This window comes from Tachypleus tridentatus, chromosome 10, assembly GCF_004210375.1.
Source record: "Tachypleus tridentatus isolate NWPU-2018 chromosome 10, ASM421037v1, whole genome shotgun sequence".
NCBI lineage: Eukaryota > Metazoa > Arthropoda > Merostomata > Xiphosura > Limulidae > Tachypleus > Tachypleus tridentatus.
The window spans coordinates 104,067,108-104,077,945 of NC_134834.1; the positions used below are offsets into that span (position 1 = coordinate 104,067,108).

A 10,838-nucleotide genomic window follows, 5' to 3' on the forward strand; every position below is an offset into this window, starting at 1 on the left:
AACTGTGTCTGGCTGTACAAAACAGAGAACGTTATATATTAATAAAGCATTTTTTTAAACACACAAAACAATCCTGGAAATGTTGTCACGCACTTTGATAGAGTCCCTCTGTGGGGCAGTGGTAAATCTACATATTTACATCGCTAAAATAAGGGGTCCGATTTCCCCTTGGTGGACACAGCAAATAGCCTGATGTGGCTTTGCTACAAAACACACACATACAATTTACTAGGTGTTCGTCATATAAATTGTGAGAGTAATATACGTGTATAAATGCAAACTGTCTTTATACATCGCCCCCTGGTGGCTCAGTGGTATATGTTTAAACTTATAACGATGTAAATGGGTTTCAATACGACTGTGTAAACACAAACAAATACACCATTCTGTAGCATTATATTGAACATCGAAAAAAAAACAAAAAATGTATACATTAGCCTACTTTAGCAGAAGAATATTTGTTTTTGTAACACATTCCACTGGGAGTGTTGTGGTTAATCTTATCATAAATTTCGAACCGAATGAACCGCTTTGTAAACAAAACATTTTTACCTAGGACTAGCATAATTTAACAAGTTCACGACAAAAAAATTACAAACTTATTTTATGTATGTGTCTGTAATAGCGAGAAAGATTCAAAAATATTTACGCTACTCGTGATGCGATTTTTAACTTGAAATTTCTTCCTTACGAGGCTTAGCTGAATTTTTGATTAATTTTCTTTTGCAGTAACAATTTCTAAATAAACTTCGAGCATCTCTACTCTTAAGTGTAAATACTAGTATACAAAGGTTTATGATACTAAATTGTTTATATGTATTTACTTACCTGTTTTGTTTTTTTAGGCAGCATTCTGCCGAGTGGATAAGATCTTGAAGATATGGGCATTATTTACATCTCTATGGAAACCATTACACCTGACAATATTCTCGCAAAATGTGAACTCAATAACAGGAAATCTAATTTGTTTGTTAAAGAGATACATTTCTCTCCGTGTGCACTGCATATTAATCCTTCATTTTTATTGGAGCTAGTATTTTATATTTTAAAGAATATGGCGGAAAAGGTCTGAGTGTTGAGGCTGTTTTATATTAAAAGATAAAACGAAAATGCGTTTGTTTTTCAGCGCCAATTTGTGATACTGAATACCACAGAAAATTAACTTTTTTTTATTGTCATAGAAACTATAAACATATTTCTCCTGTTTTGTGCCAGCTGAAAACAGCAGAGGGCAGCTGCGTGGCAAGCACGTCAGAGTTACCAAACGATTCTCCACAGTATTGTTAACGTTACTGGAGAATATTGTAAGAAAGTGTAACAACTGATGCCTTTCTTATGTTTGTAGTTGTATAGAATTGTATGGTATTTTCAGGCTTAGTATTATTACACAAACATAATAGTTTACCTTGCTGTATGTTTGTCTAAGTGTGAAAAATGTTAGTTTTACGCTCTAAGTTTGTGCCTGCAAACCATATAACACGTAGTTCAGATCAACTGATAATCCACCGTAGCGAAGAGCAATTAAATAAAGCGTTAGGCTTAAGATGTAAAATAATCATTTTTATGTATTTAAGTGATACACTTGTATTATACATGTCTTATGTATGTATATAAGGAATTATCGGTTAATTTCGTTTATAGTAGCAGCGAATGTGACCTAATGTGTTTCAATGTCTTTCTGGAAAGCTTGCTCCGTGTTAACAAAGAAAGGTGTGGTAGGTTATTTAACTACTCAACAACTGGTAACATATTTGAAAGCCTAATTTTTCAGTGCAATCTGAAGCGTGCATCTTTTATAGATCATTCGTTGACGTACATTTACCATCTGTTCTAAAAACTATAATTATTTGACAGACAATGTTTTTTTTTATAAAATAGTTAAAGTTTTTATCTTTTCAACATTTTCTGCATACTACGCCACATATATTAATTAGTGTTGTGTTATTGTTTTAAACTGTGTCTACCATTAGTGATTTAATCTTTTCCAGGTAATAAAAGTATAAAATTCTCAAAGTTTTAGCATAAAGAAATATAAAAAATAGTTAGAAACTGAACATAAAGTACGTTAAGTAGTGTATGCTACAACACTATTACTGTTAGATGTATTTATTAGGGTTGTTTATACACACTTATGTTTGAAGCATCTAATATGTTTGCAATTTATAAATGTATATAAAATCGTTAAATATTTACAAAACTTTTTCACCTTCCTCATTTCTATTTCTCCACCCCTTTCTCTACTACAAAATGGAATAGTGCTTTATAACCAAAATACTGTAAAAAGGCATAGAACGAAGTAGGTCTGTTGTTTTTTAGGGAGACTCAAATTTATAGTTAAAAATGTTATCCAACTGAATAATAATTAATCGCATTGAAAACTTTTCACAACTCTCAACTAAACATTAAGTAAGACATTTTTTTCTTTAAACCTCATACCTATAAGTGTAAGTTGAAAAAATGCAAATAAACCTCATGCAGCGCGGTGTATCTTTGTATCCACACACATCCGTAGAATCACGTGAAACGAACACAAGTACATCCTTGCATCGCCATCTATAAATGTCGCAAAAATAAACTCTAATTTCACATTGCCAACTGATTACTTAATATACAAGAAAAGTATATCTCTCGAAAACGCAACATATATGAAGTTTCAGAAATGTTTTTGTCTTCGATGTTTTTGACTATCGTGAGTGGTGTTAGCTGATCCAAAGTAACTTCAATGGATTAATATTTTAAAATAATAGTTAGGTTTCATTTATGAAACTCATTAAAAAAAATTCTTTTAAAAGTTATCTGGTTTCACAATTTTTCAACCTAAGATAAATATGTTTTTAAAAGGCGTGAGAAAGGTATGTATATGGGTAATTTATTTTACATATTTGTCTAATTTGGATGCATCGAACTGTTTTGTTTATTTAAAGTCTTTAATCAACTGTATCAGAAAAACACAAAATTCTTATAACTATATAACGTAAGTACTTATACCTTAAAGCTTCCTTTGGCTATTTTAGATAAAGTTTCAAAAATAAGTAGTAAATCACATTTCTTAACATTTATTTACACGAGAAATTAAATATTTTATAAGGTCTAGCAATGTTTGAAATATAATGTTTGGTTTGTTTCTTGTTAGTTTTCACATAAACTCCCAGAACCACTGAGAAACTCCAAAAGTGTGCAAGAGTACTCGAACGCTGAGTAACTGGTCTTGCCCTCATCTTTGTTTAACCAAGTACAAGTGCATTTTCTCAGACACACAAGATTTCGTATGCCCATGATTCTTATAGTAAAAATCAATGCTGTAAAATTACTAACTGTTTGTTACAGTCCGTTGTTGCTATATAAGATAATCTCACAAATATTAAATAGTTACTCCTCACAAAGGCTTAACTTTAGAGTCGGGAAATTGTGACATGAATGACTTACTCAAGAGGTCCTCACGGCGCTTATGCTTTTAATGCTAAGCCTCGCACCACTGTTTTTAAAGAGGATTTCTAACAAATAAATTGAGAGTCTATTGTGAACATTTTGATACCGTAAAGCAATGTTACAGATTTATAACTTAAAATTATAATGCGAAGCAATTTTTGTGATTATAAATTAATATATTAGTCGAAGGCAATAACAAATGAATATGTTCGTCACCGTGGTAACACAAAAGTCCATTTTATCAAGCTTACATATCCGCTTTTTATCAATTTACTTCACATATTAAGGCCAGCTTAACTTTTCTCAGTTAAAGTTATTACTGGTATTAAAATAGTGTGTTGTTATAACCCATACTGTTATTGAACCTTCAAGCTATCTCTTGGAATTGTGTAATTGCATAGATACAGTGTAAGTTGTGAGGTTAATTACCCAGACATTCATTAACTTTTTGACACAACTGCAAATTAGAAACTTCTTTAAAAGCTATAAGTTTTAATTACTCATTTAACTTTTAGAAGAATAAGTTAGGATTAAAAGGATTTGCTTTGTTTACCTGATATCAACTGACATTTATAATAGTAAGTATGAAGAAACAAAGAATTTCATTATTGACACGAAAACTTGAAGAATCTCTGAAATAAGAGGTAATTTTAATTCATAAAAATTTATTAGTTTTCTAAAACATTTGCAAAAAGTGAGAGTACAGCTGTTGTTTGTTTTGATATATATATATGATTATGTCCTGTTCTGCTTATCACACTTTTCATTGTCAGACAGTCAGTCTCCTTGTATGCCGAAAAACTACGTCTTATGAAATAAAAGTTCTAATGTTGATTTGCTTTAACTTTGAAGGAATTCTGAGAATATGTTTTTCAACACTTTACATATATTGAGAATCATAGCGTCTGTGTGAACGTTCGTCTGTCTCAAGTTTAAGAAAAACTGTCCCCTCAGACAAAACTCAACATTCACTTTTGAAATAACGGGAGAACAGGTATAAATAATGCCGTCCCTAATTTACCAGTGTAAGACTAGAGGAAAGGCAACTAGTCATCACCATCCACCGCCAACTCTTGGGCTACTTTTTTACCAACGAATAGTGGGATTAAATTATAACGCCCCCACGCCTGAAAGAGCGAGCATGTTTGGTGCGACCGCGATTCGAACCAGCGCCCATCGGATTACGAGTCGAACGTCTTAACCCACTTGGCCATGCCAGGCCCTGATGACTGAATAGAGCACTACGCTTATGTTTCAATCAAACGCAGTATAAAGTACACGAGGGCTACTTGCACGAAATTAAAAACAAGCAATCTTCTTTACGATTGCTATAACTTTTTAAGGTGACTTAGAAACCAAGTAACAATACAAAGATGCAACTTGGCAATGAATTGTTTCAAAGAAAAAAATTCTGAACTTCCAGGAAAACAACAAATTGAGTCAATAAGCAATTGAGAGTTTAATTTACTTAAAACTGAAATGTATGTGTGTGTGTATGTTTTCTTATAGCAAAGCAACATCAGGCTATCTGCTGAGCCCACCGAGGTGAATCGAACCCCGGATTTTAGCGTTGTAAATCCGTATAGTTATCGCTGTATCAGCGGAGGACTAAACCATAAATCTGTAATAAAAATGTTCCTTCGTATAATGCTGTTTGGGAGTGAGAACAGGGTCTCCTCATTTTAACATATACGAATAGCCTACCGAAATTGTTCGAGACGACAATCCATTTTGTGGCTATGATCTGTCATTTAACTAATTTTAACACATCTCAAATTGTTTGTTTGTTTGTTTTGAATTTCGCACAAAGCTACTCGAGGGCTATCTGTGCTAGCCGTCCCTAATTTAGCAGTGTAAGACTAGAGGGAAGGCAGCTAGTCATTACCACCCACCGCCAACTCTTGGGCTACTCTTTTACCAACGAATAGTGGGATTGACCGTCACATTATAATGCCTCTACGGCTGAAAGGGTGAGCATGTTTGGCGCGACGGGGATGCGAACCCGCGACCCTCAGATTACGAGTCGCACGCCTTAACACGCTTGGCCAAGCCGGGCCATAACACACCTCAAACAAGCCAAAGTTCCCCTCCCCAACGACAAAAACGTTTAAGATGATCTATCAATTTAAATTATTTCAAGGACTAGAAACCAATTAATCGAACGACTTATTCGGTTGTTCCCCGCTAGTACAGCGGTAAGTCTGAGGGTGTACAACACTAAAATCAGGGGTTCGATTCCCCTCGGTGGTCTTAGCAGATAGGCCGATGTGGCTTTGCTATAAAAAAAAAACACACACACTTATACAGTTCACCAAGAAAGGTAATTTGTTGAATATCTTAGTCATTCTAAAAGCCGCTGAACAATAATATACGATAAATATCCATTTTTATTTTATTTTTTGAAGTAATGTCACGTTTTGAAATGTAAATAATAGCGTTATTAAATCCTAACAATTTAGTGTAGAATATCCTGCTTTCGAATAAAATTTAGCATCAACGTTACTCATGCCTGTTCTGTCGTCATTTCAAAAGCGAATGTTGAGGTTTGTCTGCGCGCACAGCTTTTCAAACGGAAGACAAATGAACACTCAGACAAACGTCACGGTTCGCAATATACATGTAAATATGAACCGTTATACCTAACACTGACTGGCAGCAGTTGTAACTTACAGATTTTATATATAGTTCGCACAAGATGAAATAAGATTACTTCCACTGCAGCGCTTTGCGCTTCCATTTCGATATGTTTTCATTAGAATAGAAAAAATATATATATAGAATTTTACGCTTTCTGTATTTAAAAGGCATAAGGCATGTAAAGCTTGGATATTTGACTAACAAATGGATTAAGTCAAGGAACTCTGAGAGATAGTGTGAAATATCTTAGTTTCAGAAGTACGACATAAGTTAATATAATGTGTGAGTATATATATATATATATATATATACGTTGAATACACTGAAGTGATAGTAGAGCATTTTATACAGGAATAGATTTGGGATAAAATACGCTGAACTATAATCTAGTCAAGACCTAGACAATAAAGATGTAATACTTAGACTCTCTAAAACGTCACTGTAATCGAATAACTTATATATTCAAGCATATAATGTATTCAGTTTTCTGTGTAGCGTTACGTTAATTGTAACGACTACTTTAAAGTGAATTCTGTGATAAAAAAAAATACATGATGTTTTATTGTATGAATCTGTATCATTTGTATTTGGAGGCGTAGTTACATTGCATCTAAATGGTTTAGTTTTTTCTTATTGTTATTTATTTTAAACTGTGGGTTAGTAGTTTCAAAAATTTTTTTATTATAAAAAACTATATGATATCTAAATGTTTTACTTATAATATATAAGATTAGACACCCCGTGTGTTAATATCAGTTCATGTGTATATGTACTTGTGTGAAGGGGTTAGTAAACAAAAACGCAAGTACGTTTGTTTTATTTTTTCCAATATTACTCTAGTTTCAGGTAATTGTTGAAACTAACTTTTTATTCACGTGTTTTATTTACATTTTATAAATTGTTCTTTATATATATATATAAAGTATTTATCTAAAAATGACGAGAAGTATTCATAACTTTCACACTTCCTCATAAATTCTGCTTGACCTCTTTAACCGTGCAGCACGTGAATACGTGAGTAAATTGTTTTCTGTGTAAAGATGTGAAGTGCCATTCTATACGAGTTTTCTTTTTAAAGTGAAAAATATTCATATATTTGTAGGAGTGAACCCAGTGAAATATTGAAACCAATTTCCTAACCTATATGACAATTGTTCTATAGTTTATAGCTTAAGAAATAGATTACTGTACTTTGAATATTCGGTTACGTTTTATTTCTACTCAACTATTTGTTGTGTTTGTCAAGTGAGTGTTTCAGCTTCTAAAGAAAATATGCTCATAAACTGTACAAATCCACATTTCTTGGTTAATAAAAATGTGAATATCATTTTGCATTACATGTAAGAGAAAGAAATGTCTATTGTTTCATTTATTTTCATTTTCAGTTGTCTTACCTTTCATTAGAAGTTACATTTTATTTTCAAATTGAAATCTTGAATCAAATAAACAATTATTTATAGGATTCTCACATTAATAAGATTTTTGTTAACCACAAATTTATTACTCAAAGTTTGAGATTCTGCTCTGCAAAAACACGTATTACCAAATAACCCTAGTCCATTCCACGTAATAGTAATAAATAAATAAATTTATTTAAAAATTTTGTATAATCACGTTCATTTGTGGGCTTAACTTCGAATATAATATTTCAATGGTTCCTAGGCCTAATTTTAGTAGATTTGATACATGAATACGTAACTCACCTAGCAACTGAATAAACGCGATACTTCTCGCTACTAACACCGATAGCTTTTCTTACACTGAACTAACTCACTGGCACCAAAACGAGCTACTCATTAGTAACTTAACAAAAATTTGGCGGTGGGTGGTGATGACTAGCTGCCTTCCCTCTAGTCTTACCCTGCTAAATTAGGGACGGCTAGCGCAGATAGCCCTCGAGTAACTTTTGTTTTTATTCTAAAGAAGATAATAACCTCCATTAGTGTTTACGACATATTTGGTTTATATAACACTTTTTGGGGGTTTGAGGATTTCAACATTCTCGTTAACGTCAAGGCAATAGGGCATAAATAGATATAAATTAAAAACTATTTTAAATGTTGACAGAATGGAAAGACTAAGTCACAAACAAGTAGGTTTTAAGATTATTGTAAGCTCAACTAGTAGGTTTTAAGATTATTGTAAGCTCAACAATTCATTTGTTCTGCGGGTCACGGTTGAGGTAAATATATAATTGAAATAGCAACAGAAAATATCAACAAATGTTGTAAATTTGGTATCGGCTTATTATCTGCATAGTATACTATCTACAAATATTAAAACTGTATTAATAATAAATATATTACATATAGTACTCGGTCAATTGTTCGAAGCCATGACTTGGTTATGTGTAACAATCTAAAAATTAAGTACGTAAATGTTGACCACAGATTTACAAAACAGAAGTAAAAAAATAGTTTGCTATTAACTATAAGTTCAAAATTCACCACATTTAACACGCTTACGATTACAAAATTAGAAATAACGATTTGGGACATCGCTGATTAGAAAAAGGCTAATATTTTTCTTTATTATTAAACTTTTTCAAGTTCCAAAGATGTAAAATCAATTATTAAACAAATACCCACTCACTTCTTAACATCACAAATAAAAGCTATCAACTAATAAGAAAATCTCGTGAAACAATAAAACATAACCTCATTTTTTTATCAGAACTTCGAAAAATAATTAATTTACTGCTCCATATTCTAAAGAGATCATATATTATATTAGATTTACCATATATGTAATACCAAAAGGAAAGCTTATATAATTACGAATATGAGTGAGTCGTTTCTTCTTTTTTTTAAATAGTACCATATAATCCCGTGCATGTGTTACCAACAAACATCTGGTACATGTAATACAAACATAAAAGTCCCATACACGTGGTCCTGCATGGCCAGGAAGTTAAGGCGCTCGACTCGTGATCCGAGGGTCGCGGGATCGAAACCCCATCACAGCCGTCGGGGCATTATCAATCCCACTATTTGTTGGTAAAAGAGTAGCCCAAGAGTTGGCGGTGGGTGATGATGACTAGATCACACCAAACATCTGAGGACGTAATGGTGTAACAGTCAATCCCACTATTCCTTGGTAAAAGAGTAGCCCAAGAGTTGGGGATGAGTTGTGATGACTAGCTGCCTTCCCTCTAGTCTTACACTGCTAAATTAAGGACGGCTCGCGCAGATAGCTCTCGAGTAGCTGTGCATGAAATTCAAAAAACAAACCTATAAATGTTTTGTATACACTTACAAATAATGAAAGTAACGAAAATATCTCATTTTTATATTAAAATTAAATGAATGTTGGACTATTACTTATTTTTACCAATTTAACTGAAAATATTGGTTACTTTCAAGAACACTAAATTACGTGATACTTGTTGTTTAAGATTATTTTAATAAAATTTAAAATAAAATCCTGGTTGGCTCAATGGACTGTGCTCACTCGATGCTGGACAACTTTCTAAACCACATAAAAAGACTGATATACAAAAAATACAGGAATCAGCTAAACCTATAAACAGACTTAGTATATTAGTGTAATCTCCAGACATAATATGTAATTAAATAGTATATTCAACCAACTGTGTATCATTTTTTTACTCGCATAATCAATCGTGTTACCTGTATTGAATAAACTATACATATATTAACCAATCTCCTAATACGATTAAGAAAGACATTTATTTATTTATATTATTTATCATTGTTCTGTTCACTCAATAACATAAAGAATTTAAATATATTATTTTGCATTTACTATATAGCCTTCAACAAATCTTGTCTATCCTAATAATGTACTTTTGATAAGCTTTCTTCTAAGCCTAAATTTTAATTTTTACTGTTAACTTTTATAACATTATCAGAATATTGTAGTTTCTGGTAAATAATGTTCTAACCCGTCTTCAGTAAAATAATAGCCCAACTAAAAAATTAGATTGTCTTCGATATTTCAACAAAGTCGGCAAAGCAAAGCCTCACAAGAACTGTTTACGTTAATATGTTTATACAACAGTTTATTTTATATTTTCATACGTTAGTTGTTCCTTCTTTTGAACTGGTAAACTATCGGTAAGTAAACTAATCACCATCACCTCTTAGTGGAAAGGCCTCTTTGTTTGTTGTTGTTGTTGCATTTTATCCCATATTTAGGATAAAAACAGCAAACTGTTGGTCACATCGAATCACGAATGTCTTACGCCTACTTGACTTGTTCATTATTGTAACATGTACTCCTCTACCACCATACTATCTCCAGAGCGATGAGAAACCTAGGTCTGCATAGGTTATTGTTTTTCTTTAGTTAGTAGTACTATATTAAACTTTTAGCAATGGGTAAATGTGTGGCAAACGGTTAAACCTCAAGGAATGTTCTCTAGAATATTTTTATTATTTAAAATGTTTAACCTATCAAGGGATTTGTGCCACAGAGGCAGCTATCAGTTATGTGTTAGGAATACTTCTGTAGAGTACAAACCAGCTTTGGGGAGAATTATTAAAATATCAAAAACATGTAATTAAACTACGTATCAAAGATTGTACCTTAATAACTAAGTCCATGGCTTTCCGAATACACAACTTGAGTGGGGCGTTACCATAGAAAAACATTCTGGTTTTGTATATTATGGTGAAGCTCTGCCTGAAGTAGTTGAGGATCTAGCGCGCTAAACATTTGTCTTTCCAACTAATGGTTTCACGGAGAACTGGAATACACCTGTTGTTTACTTCTTTGTAGACAGTGAGGTTTTAAATCAACTTGTTGAAATA

General features: G+C 32.5%; 1 protein-coding gene across 1 annotated transcript in view; it reads left to right on the forward strand.

Annotated features, from left to right (window-relative positions):
- The window catches only part of LOC143230016 (uncharacterized), a 106,973-nt gene extending 99,616 nt beyond the window's left edge, over positions 1-7,357 (forward strand). The window contains exon 19 of the mRNA XM_076462960.1: positions 846-7,357. Within this exon, the coding sequence (XP_076319075.1) occupies positions 846-876 (31 nt within the window). The 3' untranslated portion in view covers positions 877-7,357. The remainder of the gene's footprint in view (positions 1-845) is intronic.
- The last annotated feature ends 3,481 nt before the right edge of the window (positions 7,358-10,838 follow it).